The sequence below is a fragment of the Apodemus sylvaticus genome, chromosome 18 (genome assembly GCF_947179515.1).
Source record: "Apodemus sylvaticus chromosome 18, mApoSyl1.1, whole genome shotgun sequence".
Classification (NCBI taxonomy): Eukaryota; Metazoa; Chordata; class Mammalia; order Rodentia; family Muridae; genus Apodemus; species Apodemus sylvaticus.
The window spans coordinates 15,250,649-15,271,272 of NC_067489.1; the positions used below are offsets into that span (position 1 = coordinate 15,250,649).

Consider the following 20,624-nt stretch of genomic DNA (forward strand, 5'->3'; position numbering starts at 1 on the left):
TTTCTTAACACAATAGAGCCTCTGACAATCAAACTCACAGGAGCTGTGGATGAAGGCCTTAAGACAGGATCAAGACTGTCAAAATATCTGCATGGATGGACACTGTCACCTAAAGTCATAAGTAAAAAGCTGTTGGAAATTGATAAACAACTGGTGAAAAGAGTGAGATTTTTTTCCTCGGGGAATGGCTCCTATACTCCTGCTGTGGCGGATGGCCCTAATGTGAATAGGCCTAATGCTACTTGTACTATAATGTTAATTTTGGTCCCCAAAATCACTTACATGACTCTGCATAAAAGACGCTGAGGGACCCTCTCTCCAAGTAGTTCTGATTGATCAATAAAGAAACTGGTATCCAATATCTGGGCAGGGCAGACTGAGGTAGGACTTTTTAGGAAGCATGCTTTTTAAGATTTTAGGAATCCCATGCTTGGGACATCGAGGAAAGAGGTAGAAGATGATATACCATGTTGGAAAGAGGAGATGCCATGCCTGAAAACAGTGGAGGACAGGGAGGAGGAGCCCGCATGTGAAGGAGCCAGGCAAGGGTGACCCAGGGCAGCCAAGGCAGAATATAGAATTTAGTTTAAGTAATAACCCAGGATTATCAGTGGGAGGTGGACTAACTGCATGGAGGTTAGGAAGTGCTCCAGCAGTTACCCTGTTTAAAGCATATCAAAAGATAAAGGTTTTATGTGTGTCTTTTATTCAGAAACACAAATCATTGGGGAGGGTAGCAGAAACCCATGATGGGATTTTATTTAAATATTTAATTCTATATATCCCCATCTACACAGAGGCAACACTGGTTGATGGGTTGTAATGGGAGTTCATAAAGGAATTTGGGGTGAATTTGATCAAGACATATTACATATGTTTCTTAAGTATTGTTGCTAGGTATAACTGTTGACCAATTCCTTTTTGACAGCTTGCCTAACATATTTTGGTACAAGTTTTGAACCAAACTTGAATGAAAACAAGTTTTGAGAGATAAGTCTCTTGGGTTAAGTACAGTCTTGAAAGATACTCCTAAAGATGTAATAGTGTCGTACATATCTTGGTGGTAACCTAAATAAGCTCTTTAATGAGACATAAGACTGAATCAACTAGAAGCAAGTAATAACAAGTACTAGAAACCTAGCAAACTATCTGGGCTGTTGACGTCATAGATCTCAGAGGAGTACCTACTCCTGCCAATTTATTGAGTCAGCATAATTTATAAGTGCATTTTATATCCACAGGTAAGAGTAGCTCTCAGTCCTCATAAAAGAAGCTTCTGTTTGCAGCAGAGATCATCTCAGAAAATATTAAGTGGTCAAAATACAGGAAACCATTTATTGTGGAATTTTTCAGCATCAATAGGATGTATCTACAGCTCCACTCGTACATCTATGGCCCTGTGATCACTGCAGTAGATTGCTAAGGCCCAGAAGTTGTGAGTTTGTATCTTCTAGAAATGACAGGGAAGCTACAATTATGAAATGTCAATCACATGGCTATATAAAATAAGAACTGGACAGTGACAACCCTAATAGACATACTAATATGGAAAAGAAAAATCTTACTGGAGTCTACCCATATACAAAGCATTACAAGCTCCTAATAATTACAAAGAGATAGATAATTATGCTTCTGCAGTGATGAGCTCCAAATTGGTTATCCAGTACCAAGTGCTCAGCTCCAAAATTATGTATATAAAAATAACACTAAATTAACTCACTAGGTTATCTTTACATACTTATGATTTATTGTTGTTTCTATGTGTGTATAAGATTATTACATAGCAAAGCAATTAGACAACAAAAGGAGGTAAAAGAGATACAAATTGGAAAGGAAGAAGTCAAATTGTCACTATTTGCAAATTGCATGATGGTATATTTAAGCAACCCGAAAAACTCCACAAGAGAAATCCTATAGCTGATAAACAACTATCAGATATAAAGTAGCCAGATATAAAATTAACCCTATGGAGTATTTATGAGTCCTATTGAGACAAGTGGCATTTAGCATTTCCAGATAGGAGCAAAATCTAGATCCAGGCAACAGAGACAAAATGATCTCAGAATTTGAGATGCCTCAGATAAGCACTGTAGAGCTTAGCTATTGGACAGTCACTCTAGATTGCCATCCCTCCTTAAAGCTCAACTTTGAGGTTACTTATTCCCGCCCCTCTATTATTGCAGAAGCACTCCGTGCTCTGAGTTCATCTTTAGCTAAGCTTTCCAGCACTGGCCTTGACCATAATCAGCTCTGTGTGCAGCAATCATGAAGATCTCCTGCTTTCTGCTGCTGGTCCTCTCTCTATCCTGCTTTCAGATCAACATAGGTAAGTCCCGAGACCTGCTAAAACCCTGACCAGAGCTGGGTACATTGGGTCACAGAACAGGTGAAAAATTAATGTTGGATCTGAGGAGCGATCAATAGGACAGCATTCCAAAGCTCAAAAGCCTGAAGCCAGCTGGCAACAGGGCTTCAGCCTGTGTCCTAGGTATCAGGCAGTTAGCCTGGCCAGAACTAAGAGCTAGTAAAAGAGATTCCCAAGATTTTCATCCACCTTCTTGCCATGGTCATCTAGAAAATATTCTTTGTAGAAAACATTATTTCTTACCGCCAGGAAGACATAGCTCACCAAGAGGCCAGATGTCTATCATGAAATGGACACCCACTCCTTAGCTACGTTTCACAGGACCACTTAACACATGACCACAATACACTTGGCTAATGAGGAATATGAACTTGATGTTTTAGATAAGGAAACTTAGTGACAGATAACACATGTCCTGAAACGCCTCGTCTAGTAAGCATAGACCTTGAATGAAGTACAAGGGCTCTCATTTTAACTAATGCCTCACAATGTACTGGTGAATAAAAGGGATTCAGGATCACCATTTCTTGGATATTTACCCCAATCATGTGAATAGGGTTCAGACACCAAGTGCACAATTCACAAGATCAGGAATTAAATTAACCATCATCGCTGCATAAGGAGGTCTTGAACTCAAAATGTAACTGAAAGTAAAGCCCATAGTCACTGCTTTGTTCTGATGAACACAATTTGCTAAAGGAAAGCCAGAAACTGATTCTTATGGAGCAGCAGGATGCAGTGGTCAGCTAGGGGAGTACTTGAATTGTATGAGAATCAAAGTGGGGCTGGGAGCATCCATCCTGGTCTAAGTTCTGTCTGTGTGAACATTCTGCTCTGTGAAGAGCAATGGACTTCACAGTTGTCATCTGTCAGATCAGAGAGACCTTGAATGAACTGAGTACTGAGTCCTTCATTGGTTTAAAACAGTCCTACACTGTTTAACCTTCCTCTGCTTAGCAATTGCCTTCATTTATTTATTTTATGATATGAAGCAATATTCAGAAAAAAAGCAAAGTGGAGAAAATGTTTTATCTCCAAGCTCACTCAGTATATAGTAAACTGTGGCAGGGAAACCAGGGAACTTTAAGTAGCTGCTCAGAGGACAACCACATGATACTTGTCTACTTGACAAAATCTTAGAACATCATGGAAAAGAATATCAATCAGGGATTGTCTAGATAATCCATAGGTGACTGTCTTTGTTGAATTAACTGAGGTAAGAAGACACGCCCATTTCCAGGGTTTAGGGACTGGACTGTAAAAGATTACAGAAAGTGAGCTAAGCACTGGCATTCAAGTGCTCTCTCTCTCTCTCTCTCTCTCTCTCTCTCTCTCTCTCTCTCTCTCTCTCTCTGCTTTTGATGATTGTTGTGACAACTAACTTCAAGGTCCTGACATCTTGTAGTCCTTGTAAACTATAACTTGTAGTCATGAACTAAGCCCTTTCTCTCATAAGTTGTTTTGTCACAATATTTCATCATAGTAACTGGAAAGGAAACTACAATAATCCACAGTCCAAACACAGAGCAATGAATGAGTGCAGGCTTCCTCAGTTCCTCCATTTTATATATTCCATGATGCATGTCTGGGGAATGTCCTGTCCACACTTAAAATGGGTCACCCCACATCCATTACCACAATCAAGAGTTTCCCACAAGCATAAAAGAGGCCCATCTCTTCAAGTGACTCTAGATTCTGTCAAATTCATAATTTAAAACAACAAATCCACTGATCAAGAATAAAGAAGAGAAACACATATAGGAATATTTAGATTAATTATGTCATTAAGAAAAACAAACAAATGAATCATTGTGGATCTTTAGCAAAGAGCTTTCAAAACTTAATTTTGACTGCATGTTTTACTACCAGACAACCAGCTGCAAGTATTTCACCAGTGAACATAAACTATGCTAAATATGCTTATAGAATCTTCTCAGCAAAGACAGCACACAAAAGGAAACAAAATCTGGAGGTCTGACTTCAGAGGACCCAACTTTGGAGGGTCTGACGAGGGATGATCATTGTAGAGGCCTAAATTAGTTTTAGAGCATTGCTCTTGCAACAACCATACACAATGGAAGTCAGATCCCCCAAAAACGTAGAGAAAGGCTATGAGACAGAACTCATGAAGATGGGTTTAGGGTGAGCAAGTGAGGGGCTTAGGCTGTGGTGCTTCTCTGAGAAAGTCCTGGGGTGGAAAAGCAGAATGTCACTCCACTTCCTCCCACCACCTTAGCACCACTGTCCCACTGAAGAGTTTGTGGTGATGAGAAGCTTCAACAGCCAGAGATGGTGCTCCATCCTGTACTCCCAGTATCAAAGAGGATGAGGAAAGAGCATCTCTGTGATTCAGAGCCAGCCTGAGCTAAATAATGGATTCCAAGCCAGTAAAGCCTATAGAATGAGACTTGTCTCAAAATGAATAGAAAAGAAAGTAATCTCCATTTGTTCTTTCCAATATAATAGCATAATATATATGGCTTTTGAGCAATGGGGCTCCCTGGTAACTGAATTCAATTGGATTTTATTAGTGGTCTTAAACATCACTTGTAGGGGGCTTCTGGGTGGCCATCAGGGAGACGTCGGTGTGCTCCGGTGAATCCAACGAGCCCCAGCAGGAGCCTTCAGGTGCTTGATTTGGGATCTGAACAGCCTGGGCCACAGCACTAGGTCTCCAGGAAGTGCGGGATACCTGGTGTACACCCAGAAGCAGTCTGGGAGCTCACAGCACAGCTTGCTCCTGTGACACAGAGCTTAGGTTCCAGTCCTGAGGCCTCTGGCATTAGCCCTCAGACCTCTCCGCTTCCAGATTCAGATCAGCCTGGGCGGCAACACCACATCTCCAGGTCCTGCAAGAGGCAAGAAGGGCTTCCGGGCGGCCAGTGGGGAGTCAGTGTGCTCTGGTGAATCCAGCAGGCCCCAGCGGGAGCCTTCAGGTGTCTGCTTCGGGGTCTGAACAGTCTGGGCAATAGCACCCTGTCTGCAGGCAGTGCAGGAGGTAAGCTGTGCACCAGAGGCCACCTGGGAAGGGGCAGCTTGCACTGGTGAGTCCAGCATTGACAAGATCAACTAACACCAGTGAGAACTAGATGGCAAAAGGCAAACGCAGGAACGTCACTAACAGAAATCAAGGCAATATGGCAACATCTGAACAAAATTCTCCTTTACCAGCATGTCCTGGATACCCCATCACACCAGTAAAACAAGATTTGGATTTAAAATCACTGGTCATGATGCTGGTACAGGAACATATGAAGGACATACTTAAAGAAATTCAGGAGAAAATGGATCAAAAGTTAGAAGCCCTTGCAAGGAAAACACAAAAATCATTGAAAGAAATCCAGGAGAATACAAAAGCCAATAAGGAGGAAACGCAAAAAACACTTAAAGAAATACAGGAGAACTTTGGTCAACAGGCTGAGGTCTTGAAAGATGAAACACAAAAATCTCTTAAAGAATTACAGGAAAGCACAAACAAGCAAGTGAAGTAGCTAAGCAAAACCATCCAGGATATAAAATCAGAAGTAGAAGCAACTATGAAAACTCAAAGGGAGACAACTTTGGAGATAGAAAGCCTTGGGAAGAAATCAGGGAACATAGATGTAAATAGCAACAACAGAATACAAGAGATGAAAGAAAGAATCTCAGATGCTGAAGATACCATAGAAACCATGGATTCAACAGTTAAAGAAAATGCAAAATGCAAAAAGCTTGTAACCCAAAATATCCAGGAAATCCAGGACACAATGAGAAGACCAAACCTAAGGATTATAGGCATAGATGAGAGTGAAGATTTAAAACTTAAAGGGCCAGCAAATATCTTCAATAAAATTATGGAAGAAAACTTCCCTAACCTAAAGAGAGAAATGCCCATGAATATACAAGAAGCCTACAGAACTCCAAACAGACTGGACCAGAACAGAAATACTTCCCGTCACATAATAATCAAAACACCAAATGTACTAAACAAAGAAAGAATATTAAAGGCAGTAAGAGAAAAAGGCCAAGTAACATATAAAGGAAGACCTATCAGAATCACTGCAGACTTTTCACCTGAGATTATGAAGGCTAGAAGGTCCTGGGCAGATCTCATGCAGACTCTAAGAGAACACAAATGCCAGCCAAAACTACTATATCCAGCAAAACTATCAATCACCATAGATGTAGAAACTAAGATATTCCATGACAAAACCAAGTTTACCCAATATCTATCCACAAACCCAGCCCTACCAAGGATAATAGGAGGAAAACACCAATACAAGGAGGGAAACTTCACGCTGGAAAAAGCAAGATAGTAGCCTTTCATCAAACCCAAAAGAAGTTAACCGATCAAATTTTAAAAATAGCATCAAAAATGACAGGAAGTAATAATCACTATTCCTTAATATCTCTTAACATTGATGGACTTAATGCCCCAATAAAAAGACATAGACTAACTGACTGGATACGTAAACAGGACCCTACATTTTGCTGCTTACAGGAAACAAACCTCAGGGTCAAAGACAAACACTACCTTAGAGTAAAAGGCTGGAAGACAATTTTACAAGAAAATGGTCTCAGAAAACAAGCTGGAGTAGTCATTTTAATATCAGATAAAATTGCCTTTCAACCCAAAGTCATCAAAAGAGACTCTGAGGGACACTTCTTCCTGGTCAAAGGAAAAATACAACAAGAAGAGCTCTCAATCCTGAACATCTATGGTCCAAATGCAAATACCCTCTTTCATAAAAGAAACTTTATTAAAACTCAAAGCACACATTTCACCTAACACAATAATTGTGGGTGACTTCAACACTGCACTTTCCTCAATGGACCGATAAGGAAAACAGAAACTAAACAGGGACACAGTGAAACTAATTGAAGCTTTGGACCAATTAGATTTAACAGATATATATAGAACATTCTATCCTAAAGCAAAAGAATATACCTTTTTCTCAGCACCTCATGGTACCTTCTCTAAAATCGACCATATAATTGGTTGGTCACAAGACAGACCTCAACAAATATAAGAAGATCGAACTAATCCCATGCCTCCTATCAGATCACTATGGAGTAAAAGATGTCTTCAATAGCAACAAAAACAACAGAAAACCCACATACACGTGGAAACTGAACAATATTCTACTCAATGATACCTTGGTCAAGGAAGAAATAAAGAAAGAAATTAAAGACATTTTAGAACACAATGAAAATGAAGACACAACATACCCAAATCTATGAGACTCAATGAAAGCAGTGCTAAGACGAAAACTCATAGCCCTGATTGCCTCCAAAAAGAAAATAGAGAGAGCATACATTACCAGCTTAATGACACACCTGAAAGCCCTGGAACAAAAAGAAGCTATTTCACCCAGGAGGAGTAGAAGGCAGGAAATCATCAAACTCAGGGCTGAAATCAATCAAATAGAAACAAAGAGAACCATACAAAACCAGGAGCTGGTTCGTTGAGAAAATCAACAAGATAGATAAACCCTTAGCCAGACTGACCAAAGGGCACAGAGAAAGTATCCAAATTAACAAACTTAGAAATGAAAAGGGAGATATAACAACGGAAACTGAGGAAATCCAAGAAATCATCAGATCCTACTACAAGAGCCTGTACTCAACACAACTGGAGAATCTGGAGGAAATGGACAATTTCCTAGACAGATACCAAATACCAAAATTAAATCAGGACCAAATAGATCATCTAAACAGTATCATAATACCTAAAGAAATAGAAGGAGTCATAGAAAGTCTTCCAACCAAAAAAAGCACAGGACCAGATGGTTTCAGTGCAGAATTCTATCAGACCTTCAAAGAAGAGTTAACACCAATACTCTTCAAACTATTCCACAAAATAGAAAAAGAAGGAACCTACCCAATTCCTTCTATGAAGCCACAATTGCGCTGACACCAAAACCACTCAAAGATCCAACAAAGAAAGAGAACTTCAGACCAATTTCCCTTATGAACATCGATGCAAAAGTACTCAATAAAATTCTTGCCATCCGAATCCAAATGATCATCCACCATGATCAAGTAGGCTTTATCCCGGGAATGCAGGGTTGGTTCAATATATGGAAATCCATTAATGCAATCCACTACATAAACAAACTCAAAGCAAAAAACCACATGGTCATTTCATTGGATGCTTAAAAAGCATTTGACAAAATTCAGCATCCTTTCATGCTTAAAGTCTTGGAAAGAACAGGAATTCAAGGCCAATACCCAAACCTAGTAAAAGCAATATACAGCAAACCGGTAGCCAGCATCAAACTAAATGGAGAGAAATTTGAAGCAATCCCACTAAAATCAGGGACTAGACAGGGCTGCCCCCTTCCTTCGTATCTTTTCAATATTGTACTTGAGGTACTAGCTAGGGCAATTAGACAACATAAGGAGGTCAAAGGGATACAAATTGGAAAGGAAGAAGTCAAACTATCATTATTTGCAGAAGACATGATAGTCTACTTAAGTGACCCAAAAAACTCCACTAGAGAACGCCTACAGCTGATAAACAACTTCAGCAAAGTAGCAGGTTATAAAATCAACTCAAGCAAATTAGTGGCCTTCCTACACTCAAAGGATGAGCTGGCTGAGAAAGAAATTAGGGAAAGGACCCCCTTCACAATAGCCACGAACAGTATAATGTATCTTGGGGTGACTTTTACCAAACAAGTGAAAGACCTTTATGACAAGAACTTCAAGACTCTGAAGAAGGAAATGGAAGAATACCTCAAAAAATGGGAAAACCTCCCATGCTCATGGATCAGTAGAATCAATATAGTTAAAATGGCCATTTTGCCAAAAGCAATATACAGATTCAAAGCAATACCCCTCAAAATCCCAACTCAATTCTTCACCGAGTTAAAAAGAGGAATTACCAAATTCATCTAGAATAACAAAAATTCCAGGATAGCTAAAACTATTCTCAGCAACAAAAGAAATTCTGGGGGAATCAGGATCCCTGACCTCAAGCATTACTACAGAGCAATAGTGTTAAAAACAGCATGGTATTGGTACAGTGACAATCAGGAGGATCAATGGAACAGGATTGAAGATCTAGAAATGAACCCACACTCCTATGGCCACTTGATCCTCGACAAAGAGGCTGAAAACCTCCAATGGAAAAAAGATAGCCTTTTCAACAAATGGTGCTGGTTCAACTGGAGGTCAGCATGTAGAAGAATGTGAATTGATCCATCCTTGTCTCCTTGTACTAAGCTCAAATCCAAATGGATCAAGGACCTCCACATAAAGCCAGACACTCTGAAGCTAATAGAAAAGAAACTGGGAAAGACCCTTGAGGACATCAGTACAGGGAGAAAGTTTCTGAACAGAACACCAATAGCATATGCTCTAAGAGCAAGAATTGACAAATGGGTCCTCATAAAATTACAAAGTTTCTGTAAGGCAAAGGACACCATCAAGAGGACAAATCGGCAACCAGCAAATTGGGAAAAGATCTTCACCAACCCTACATCAAATAGAGGGCTAATATCCAATATATATAAAGAACTCAAGAAGTTAGACTCCAGAAAACCAAACAACCCTATTAAAAATGGGGTACAGAGTTAAACAAAGAATTCTCACCTGAAGAACTTCGGATGGCGGAGAAGCATCTTCAAAAATGCTCAACTTCATTAGTCATTAGGGAAATGCAAATCAAAACAACCCTGAGATTTCATCTTACACCAGTCAGAATGGCTAAGATTAAAAATTCAGGAGACAGCAGGTGTTGGAGAGGGTGTGGAGAAAGAGGAACACTCCTCCACTGCTGGTGGGGTTGCAAATTGGTACAACCACTGTGGAAATCATTCTGGCGGTTCTTCAGAAAACTGGGCACCTCACTTCCAGAAGATCCTGCTATATCACTCCTGGGCATATATATACCCAGAGGATTCCCCGCCATGTAATAACGATACATGCTCTACTATGTTCATAGCAGCCCTATTTATAATTGCCAGATGCTGGAAAGAACCCAGGTATCCCTCAACAGATGAGTGGATGCAAAAAATGTGGTATGTCTACACAATGGAGTACTATTCAGCCATTAGAAACAATGAATTCATGAAATTCTTAGGCAAATGGATGGAGCTAGAGAACATCATACTAAGTGAGGTAACCCTGACTCAAAAGGTGAATCATGGTATGCACTCACTAATAAGTGGTTATTAACCTAGAAAACTGGAATACCGAAAACATAATCTACACATCAAATGAGGTACAAGAAGAAAGGAAGAGTGGCCCCTGGTTCTGGAAAGACTCAGTGAAGCAGTATTCGGCAAAACCAGAATGGGGAAGTGGGAAGGGGTGGGTGGGAGGGCAGGGGAAGAGAAGGGGGCTTACCGGACTTTCGGAGAGTGGGGGGGCTAGAAAAGGGGAAATCATTTGAAATGTAAATAAATTATATCGAATAAAAAAATTAAAAAAAAAAGAACTCTTGGAGGGGGGATGAGGAAGGGGGCAACATTTGAAATAAAAAAAAAAAAAAGAACACATATGGTATGCACTCACTGATAAGTAGATATTAGCCCAAAAGCTCAGAATACCCAAGATAAAATTCACAGACCACATGATGCTAAAGAAGAAGGAGACCAAAGTTTGAATACTTTGATCCTTCTTAGAATGGGGGAACAAAGTACCCATTGGAGTAAATACAGATACAAAGTTTCACACAGAGACTGAAGGAAAGGCTATTCAGAGACTGCCCTACCTGGGGATCCATCCCATATTCAGTTACCCAACCCAGGCACTATTGTAGATGCCAAGAAGTACTTTCTGACATGAGTCTGATATAGCTGTCTCCTGGGGCGCTCTGTCTGAGCCTGACAAAGACAGAGGCAGATGCTTACATAAAACCTTTGGGCTTAGCATGGGTTTCCCTATAGAGGAGATAAAGATCTGAAGGAAATTAGGGGTTTGCAACTTCATTAGAAGAACTATAATATCAACCAACCATACCTCCAAGAGGTTTCCAGGAACTAAACCACCATCCAAAGAGTACACATGGAGGGACCCACGGCTCCAGCCACAAATGTAGCAGAGCATGGCCTTGTCAGACATCAATGAGAGGAGAGGCCCTTGGACCTGTAAAGGCTGGTTGCCCTAGTGCAGGGGATTTCCATGACAGAGAAGCAGAAGTGGGTTTATTAGTGAGCAGGGGTGGGGAGGTGGGGGATGGGGGTTGGGGGGTAGGGGGTGGGGGGTGGGGCATGGGGAGGGGGAATGGGATAGGGGGTTTTTCGGAAGGGAAACAAGGAAAATGGATAACATTCCAAATATAAATAAAGGAAATATCTAGAAAAAAGAAGCAACACCTCAGTGTGTTTATTTTTTTAAAGCAATGATTCCATATTGTTTATGTGACTTCTAGTATACTAATAGCATTTTTGGCAACACTTGCCTTTTCCTTTATAACAGGTGCCAACAAAATTATACAACCATGGACATTCAAAGTAGTGACAGAAACCTTTTCTTTGGATACATTCTTTTGTATCACGGCCAAAAGCTGTTAGAAAAGAAAAGAACAGGAAAACCTTAGTCTCTTGGCTATCACTGTGGTCATATTTAGCATACTGATGATCATATAAGAGTTCAATACAAAGTACATACAAAAGAAATAATTTTATAACTTGTATCCTGGACATGTAATAAAATATGAGATGTCTTGAACTAACACACCAGGGAGATTCCCACAGCTAAATATCCACATAGATTGTGGTTTTTATATTAGAAAACAAATGTAGAATACTTATTTTCTATTCATTTCGAGGCAGGGTATCACTCTATAGGCCTCACTGGCTTGGAATTCATTATGTAGTTCAGGATGGCTTTGACTCATCCTCTTAGATGTTGGGATTAAAGGAAGAACCATGATCTCTGGCTGCAGAAAATTCTCATCACCACAAACTCATCAGTGGGATTTTGATACTATGGTGGTGGGAGGAAAGGGAGTGAAGCTTGACTTTCCCACCCCAGAACTTCCTCAAAGATGCATCAGAGCTTAACCCATTCACTTCCTAACATTAAACCCATCTTTTTGAGTTCTGTATCATAGCTTTTCTCTACATTTTGGGGGTTCTGTCTTTTCTTGTGTATGATTGTTGAAAGAGCAATGCTCTAAATCTAACATTGATCTCTATAATGATCATCCCTAATCAAACCCTTCAGAGGTTACCATATCTAGATTTTGTTTCCTTTTATGGAGCTGTTGGATGCTGGCTTGACTCTAAGAGGATGCTTCGTGTATTCTATGTTCCCTGGTGAAATACTTGCACTAGGATGAGCAATAGAGATCGAGTTTTGAAAGCATATTGCTGAGTTTGATTTTCTTAATGGCATCATTAATCTGTATATATACATATTTATGTATATATGTTTCTCCTCTTCAATGTTGATAAATTTTAATTGTTTTAAATTATTGGCTTGACAGAGTCTCAAGAGTCACTTGGAAAAAGGGCCTCCGTTATGTCTGTTGAGATTATCTTGGTTGTGTTAATCAGTGTGAGATAATCCATTTTAACTGTGCATGGGACGATTCTCAGGCAGGCATCATGGATCACATAAATGGAGAAAATGAGGAATAATGTACTCATTTGTTGCTCTCTGATTTTGGACTATGGCTTATTGAAGTTTCTTTTTTAGTTTCTATGGAAAAATATCCTGAAAAAAGCAACTTATGAGAGAAAGGGCTTAGTTCATAATTACATGTTACAATTTATTAGTACAAAAATATTAAGGTGGCAGGAAGTTGAAGAAATTAGTTGTCATAGCCACAATCAAAAAAGAGAGGAGAGAGAAAAGAGAGAGACAGACAGACAGACAGACAGACAGACAGACAGACAGAATACATACACAGTGAGAGACAAAGAAATAGGAGAGGACAGTCAGAGAGAGACACACAGAGAGAGAGAGAGAGAGAGAGAGAGAGAGAGAGAGAGAGAGAGAGAGAGAGAGAGAGAGAGAGAGAGAGAGAGAGCAAGCAAGGGAGAGAGTAAGACACTGGGAGAGTTACTATTAGCAAGATAGATAGATGGTGGATAGATGATAGATAGATAAATAGATAGATGATAGATAGGTAGATACTAGGTAGATAGATGGATGGATAGCTAGATGATAGATGGATGGATAGATAGATGGATGGATAGATTGATAGATAGATAGATAGGGAGATAGAGAACTTGCATGCCACTGCTTAGTTCCCTTTCTGCAGTCTTTTAAAGTTCAGGCCCTAAACCCTGGAGATGGTGACAATTTTTAATGGGCAGGTCTTCTTACTTCAGTTAATGCAACAAAGACAATCACCTATAGATAACATAGACAATCCCGAATTGATATTCTTTTCCCATGCCATTATAGATTGTGTCAAGTAGACAACAGTATCCATTAGGTGGATACAGTGTGACTACCTACTTCAGTTCCCATTGCCCTGACTTCCCTGCCACAGTGTATCATGTACTGAGTTGGGAGATAAAATAAACTTTTCCATTTGCTGTTTTTTCAGACTATCATATCACATCAGAAAAATAAACCAAGGCAATTGCTAAGCAGAAGAGGTTTAATAGAATAGGTCTATTTTAGAGCCAAGGAGAGACTGAGAACTCAGTTCACTCAATTCCTCCCTGATATAACAGATGACAAATGTGTCCCTTGTCTTCACAGATTAGAAAATCCAGAAAAGCAATGCCTGGAACATGATGGAATCTCCTGCCCTTGTTTTGATTCTCATTCTTCTTAAGTATACCTCTGGCTGATTATCTCCTTCTGCTAATCTGTAGAATGAAACTCTGGCTTTTAACTTTACTAGACTGGGCTAATCAGAAGAAAGAATTAGCAATGGTCTTTGTGTGAAGTAATTCAGTTATATTAGGAGTTCAAGATTTTGCTATGCAGTGATGATGGTTCACTTGATCCCTCATCCCTTGGATTGGGCTCTTGACCTACTGAACATAAGTTATGTGATTAGAGTAGACTTTGTATCCAAGAAATAGTCATATGGCTTCCTTTTATTCACAGGGACACTGTGAGGAATAATATAAAATGAGAGTACTTGTACTTCATTCTAAGTCTCTGCTTCATACAAACAACCTTTCAAGACATGCATCATCTGTCTTGAACTTACCTAATCTAAAACATCAAGTTCATATTCCCCATTAGCCACGTGTATTGCAGTCATGTGTTAAATGGGCCTGTGAAAGGCACTAAAGGAGCAGGTGCCTGACTCTTGATAGAAATCTAGCTTCTTGGTGAGACCTGCTTTCCTGGGGATAAGAAAGAATGGTTTCTACAAAGAATATTTCCTAGATGACCATGACAAGATGGTGGTTGAAGATCTTGAGAAATTTCTATTTCTAGCTCTTCATTCCGGACAAGCTCATTGCCCTGATACCTGGGCCACAGAATGAAGTCCCTGATGGCTGTTGGCTGCAGGGTGTTGACCCTAGGAATTCTCTCCTGCTGATTGCTCCTCAGACCCAAAACTCATTTATCACCAGTTCTTTGAGCCAGTGTACTCAGGTCTGGTCAGGAGTTCAGCAGGTCTTGGTACTTACCTTGGTTGATCTGGAAGAAATACATAGAGAGGATCAGCAGCAGAAAGCAGATCTTCATGATTCCTGCACACGGAGCTGATTAAAGACAAGGCCAGAGCTGGCCTAAGAGAGTCAGGAATAAGTAACTTCTGAGAGGAGACATTAGGAGGAGTGGCAATCTAGAGTAACTGTCCAATAGCTGAGCTTCAGTATGTATCCTGAGGAAACTCAAATCCTGAGGGCATTCTGTCTCTGCTGCCTGGGCTTTTGCTTTTCTACTGAAAATGCTAAGTGCCACTTGTCTAAACAGGACTCATAAATTCTCCATAGGAAACTCAGACAACTTTTTAAAACTATGTATTTAAACTTATTATAGTTACACATTTGGTTGGGTTTCACTCATCGTTTGTCCCCTGTTGGTTTTACAGTACAGGACATGGATAGAAAGCAGAGGGAAATGTGTTCCGCAGACTCATATTTTTATGACTTAAATGCCATAATTTAAAAATATGGTGGACATATCACAAACTTTTAGAGGAAAACAGACCTTGAAAAATGTCCATTTATATCAACAGTTTGATAGGAATGTAGCATTCTAAATCATGGTCAGAGCCAAATAAAAGAAGGGTGTAAATCAGGAGCCTGGATCCTGTCTCCGTTTCTGTCAGCCAATGTCCCTACGATTTCACTGACACACAGCTCTCTATGTTTTTCAGCCTCTGGGGACAGCACTAAACAGTTTTTACAGATGTTTAGGTAACTTGCAAAATGAAAATACTTACATATAAAAATATTTATTTTTGATTCCCATATTGGGTACTTATTTTTCCAGTTCAGGTGTCAAGGTGTTGATATTGTCCAAAGCAACCCATAATTACAGATGACTAAGATTGAAATGCTGTTGGTACCTGAGTATAAATGTCCTCAGTGACTACAAAATCAGACACCTTCTTACCGTGGATTGAAACATGGCCACACTGTGGTTTTGGCTATTTTATGTCTTGTAGTGTAAAATACTTCATTCACCTTTCTCTTAACTTTAGGTTGTGTGAGAAACTATGTGACTTTTCTTAAGACTCTTTCTTACTCTCTCTTGAACTGATTCTCTTAGGAATCATTTCCTGCTCTCCTTCCCTCCTGCTATCTGCAGATTAGCAGTAAAATATGGAAAGTCAATTAGAATCAATATCATCTGGAGGCAAGAGTGTTTCATGGAATGTCTGTGTCCTCCTGTGTTTCTCACAGGAGGAAGTGCAGTAGAGCCTGTATCTTTCAGTCAGGCCGAGGCTGCTCTTCTGGTCTGGTTGGTCTTAGTCTACTCCTAGATTCTGCCATTGTAGGATGAACTTTTTACAGACTGGTCTCATAACAGTCTGCTGTTGTTTTATATTGGTGATTATATTCAGAGTGGTAAAATGATCCTGGCTCTTTACTTCTTTGATGTCTATTCACTAAGAAAAGTTTTAATAAAGATGGAATGCAGATAATGATGCTAAGTTATAGTCAGAGGTCCATACCAGCCAATATCAAGTAACCGTGTACATCATAGTATACTTTCCTTTTGAAATAGCATATCAGTATGGTGAAAGAATATTCACTAGTCATTTCATAGAGGGGTGTTTGTAGGAAAAGTAATTACAGTTTTGTTGTGTTGGAAAAAATATCCTGATCTTACATTTATATGATGAGTATATTGCTGACATGCAGTGTTTCTCTTCTTGTAGCTGTGACAATTCAGGGAAAGATGGAAGTATTGCTTTGATAGGCTTGACCATGTTTTTGTTAGGAGGAATATGTCTTTGGGACTGTGGATTATAAAATCGGTTGAATGCTTTAAGATGGAACTCAATCCTAGTAGGAACATGGAAAACAGTGTTGCTGAGGGCAATTCAAACTGTGGAAGACTGACTGAAGAGATTTCCTCTGGAGAAGGATTTTGGTATGTGACCTGGGGATTGTTCTTGTGATATATGCATATATGTATATATATGTATATATATATATATATATATATATATATATATATATATATATATATATATATATATATATATATTAAAGAATGTGACTGCTTTTTGCCCTTGTCTGAAGAGTCTGACTGAGGCTAAAGTGAAGAGATTTAGATTGTTGGTAAAGGAAATCTAAAAAAGATTCTTGTTATTAGCCTCTATCCTGTGGTTCACCTTTATGAAGAATTGTTTGCTCCAGCCTCACAAGCTTAGAAAGGATAAATACACAATGTGTGATTCAAGTACTTAAAGGGGCTCCAGGAAATGGAATGGAGCTAAATCCCATATTGAAGGGTATTAAATGGAATTAAGGGAGTGATAGCCTTTGGGTAAGATTCCTCCCACTGAAACTAATTATTTACATTTTTGAACCAGGAATAGGAACATCATTTTGGACATTATTATGACCTGACTATTGTTTTCATTTTGGAGATATACATTTGTGTCAAAATGACAAGGTTGTATTTTGATGGTTATTCTTGGTTGTCACCTTGACTATATCTGGAAAGATATGGAATGAATCACAAGCCAGAAATGGAGAGCACACTTGTGATCCAAATACTGAGGCACATTGGACATGCTTACAAAGATCTTGTGTAAAGGAATTAAAGAAAAACTTCGGTTCAGATGAGGAGCCTTTAAAGACAGCACTCAGGAGACAGAGGCATACAGATTTCTGAGTTCAAAGTCAGTCTACAGAGCAAGTTCTAGGGCAGCCAAACTTGTGCAGTGAAGGAAAACTTTGAACACAGAAATAATGAAGATGTAATAAAACAAGGGGCCATGTTCCAGCCTTAGCAAGCAGCACAACTCTCCAGCCACATGGCTCTGGCTTTGAGTGAAAAAAGGGTCTGCTTGAATAATTCATGCTGGTCAGTGGGAGCTAAGAAATTAGCAGTGATCCAGAAGAGACAAGGGCCACGGTGGTGAAAATTTCTGGGAAGTGTTTTAGGAGAGCACAAAGAAGTTGTGTTCCTTATGCTGAAAGATGTTCTTGATGGTGTGTAGGAATTGGACAGGTGTTTATGGTTTTAGTGACATGAAAAGGTCAAGAAAAACAGCTGAGGTTTGGCATTATGGGAAGCCTGTCTCAGTCAGCTGCTGGTAGGGTGTCTCGAGGACAGTCATACTAGGCTCTGGTCTGTAAGTGAGTCACAAGTGAGGATGCACTTCATAGCATCAGTAACCGAGCCTTGGTGCTTCCCTATAAAATGGATTCCAAGTTGTTCCAGTCACTGGACTGCCTTTCTTCAGTGTGTTCTCCATTTTTGTCCCTGCAGTTTTTAGATAGGAACAATTCTGAGTCAGAAATTTTGACTATGGCTTGGTTACCCTTTCCTTCTGCTTGAGGCCTTATCTATCTATTAGAGGTAGATTCTTTAAGTTCTCTCTCCCCACTGTTGGGCATTTTGGATAAGATCAATGCCTTTGAGTCTTGAGAGTCTCTCACCTCTCAATTCTCTGGGACTTTCAGGAGGGTTTCCCTATCTTTTCTGAGACTGCATGTTTCCATTTATTTTCCTGGCTCTCTGGACTTCTTTCCTGTCCTCCCCTGCACAACTTATCCTGTTCCCCTTTTTTCCCTTCCCTCCCCTCTCCCACCCAAGTCCCTTCCCCACTCTACCTCCCATAATGTTTTGTTTCCCCTTGCATTTGGGATTGAGTCATCCTCACTTGGCCCTTTCTGCTTGTTAAACTTCTTAAGGTCTGTGGGTTTTATCCTTCATAGTCTGTACTTTTTGGCTACTATCCACTTATCAGCGAGTACATATACTTTTGGGTCTAGTTCAACTCACTCAAGTTGATATTTTCTAGTTTCATCTATATGCCTGCAAAATTCATAATGTCCAAATTTTTAATAGCGGAATAGTATTCCTCTGTGTAAATGAACCACATTTTCTGTATCTATTCTTCAGTTGAAGGGCATTTAGGTTGTTTTCAGCTTCTGGTTATCACAAATAAGGCTGCCACGAACAGAGAGGAACTTGTGTCCTTGTGGCATGGTAGAGCATATTTTGGGTATATTCCCAGGAGTGGTATAGCTGGGTCTTCAGGTAGAACTCTTCAGTTTTCTGAGAAACTATCATATTGATTTCCAGAGTGGTTGTACCAGTTTGTAATCCCATCAGCAGTGGAGGAGTGTTCCTCTTTCCACAGAAACTCACCAGCAAGTGCTGTTACTTGACTTTTTTTAATTGTAGCCATTATGATTGGTAAAAGGTATTGGTTTCAGGGTAGTTTTGATTTACATTTCCCTGATGACTAAGAAATTTGAACATTTTTTAAGTGCTTCTGAACCATTCAAGATTCTTCTGTTGTGAATTCACTGTTTAGCTCTGAACCCCATTTCTTAATTGGGTTATTTGGGTTTTTTGAGGTTAACTTTTTGACTTCTTATATATTTTGGATATTAGCCCTCTATCAGATATAGAGTTAGTGAAGATATTTTTCCCCAATCTGTAGGTGGCCTATTTGTGCTGTTGACTGTGTCTTTTGCCTTAGAGAAACTTTTCAGTTTCATATGGTCCTATTTATCTATTGTTGATATTAGATCCTAGGCCACTGGTGTTCTGCTTAGAAAGTTTCCCCCTGGGCCATCGAGTTTGAGGCTCTTTTCTACCTTCTTTTCTATTAGATTCAGTGTATCTTGTTTTATGGTGAAGTCCTTGACTTTACCTTAACCAACTTGGACTTGAGATGTACACAAAATAATAAATATTTTCATTCATCTACATGCAGACTACTAGTTAGACCAGCACCATTTATCAAAGATGCTCCCTTTCTTCAACTGCATGTTTTTTGAATTTTTTGTAAAAGATCAAGTGTCCATAGGTGTGTAGGTTTATTTCTGGTTCTTTGATTCTATTCCATTGATCAACCTGTCTCTGTACCAATACTGTGTGGTATTTATCACTATTGCTTTGTAGTACAGCTAGAGGTCAGGGATGTTGATTCCCCTAGAAGATTTTTTCATTGTTGAGAATTTTATGGCTATTCTGGATTTTTTCCATATGATGTTGAGACCTGCTCTTTCCATGTCTGTGAAGACTTGTGTTGGGTTTTTGATGGGAATTTCATTGAATCTATAGTTTGCTTTTGGTAAGATGGACATTTTTACTATGTTAATTCTACCAAACCATGAGCATAGGAGACTTTTCCATCTTCTGAAGTCTTCTTTGATTTCTTCGGAGGCTTGAAGTTCTTATCATATAGTTCTTTTATTTGCTCAGTAAGAGTTACACCAAGATATTTTATACTATTTGTGGCTATTGTGAAAGGTTGTTGCTTCCCTAATTTCTTTCTCAGCCTGTTTTTTATTTGTATAAAGTAAAGCTACTAATTTGTTTGAGTTACTTTTATATCCTGCCACTTTCCTGAAGTTGTTTATCAGCTATAAGTAGTTCTCTGGTGGAAATTTTGGGGTTGCTTATGTATAGTATCTACAAATAGTGAGTCTTTGACTTATTCCTTTCCAATTTATATTTCCTTGATAACCTTTTGTTGCCTAATTGCTCTAGCAAGAACTTCAAGTACTATTCTGAATACATAGGGAGAGAGCTGATTTTATATCCAGCCACTTTGAGTGGGCAGCCTTTTCTTGTCCCTGATTTTATTGGGGTTGTTTCTAGTTTCTTTATATTTAATTTAATGTTGGCATTTGGTTTGCTATATATTGCTTCTATTATGTTTAGGTATTTGCCATGAATTCCTGATCTTTCCAGTACTTTTAACATG

General features: G+C 39.3%; 1 protein-coding gene across 1 annotated transcript; it reads right to left on the reverse strand.

Moving 5' to 3' along the window:
* Nucleotides 1–11,727: 11,727 nt before the first annotated feature.
* LOC127668925 (beta-defensin 38-like) lies at nucleotides 11,728–14,959 on the reverse strand. The gene is made up of 2 exons (XM_052162809.1): nucleotides 14,902–14,959; nucleotides 11,728–11,858 (listed from the first exon to the last, which is right to left on the reverse strand). The coding sequence occupies exons 1-2, from the start codon at nucleotides 14,957–14,959 to the stop codon at nucleotides 11,728–11,730; spliced, it is 189 nt and encodes a 62-aa protein (XP_052018769.1).
* Between the last annotated feature and the right edge of the window lie 5,665 nt (nucleotides 14,960–20,624).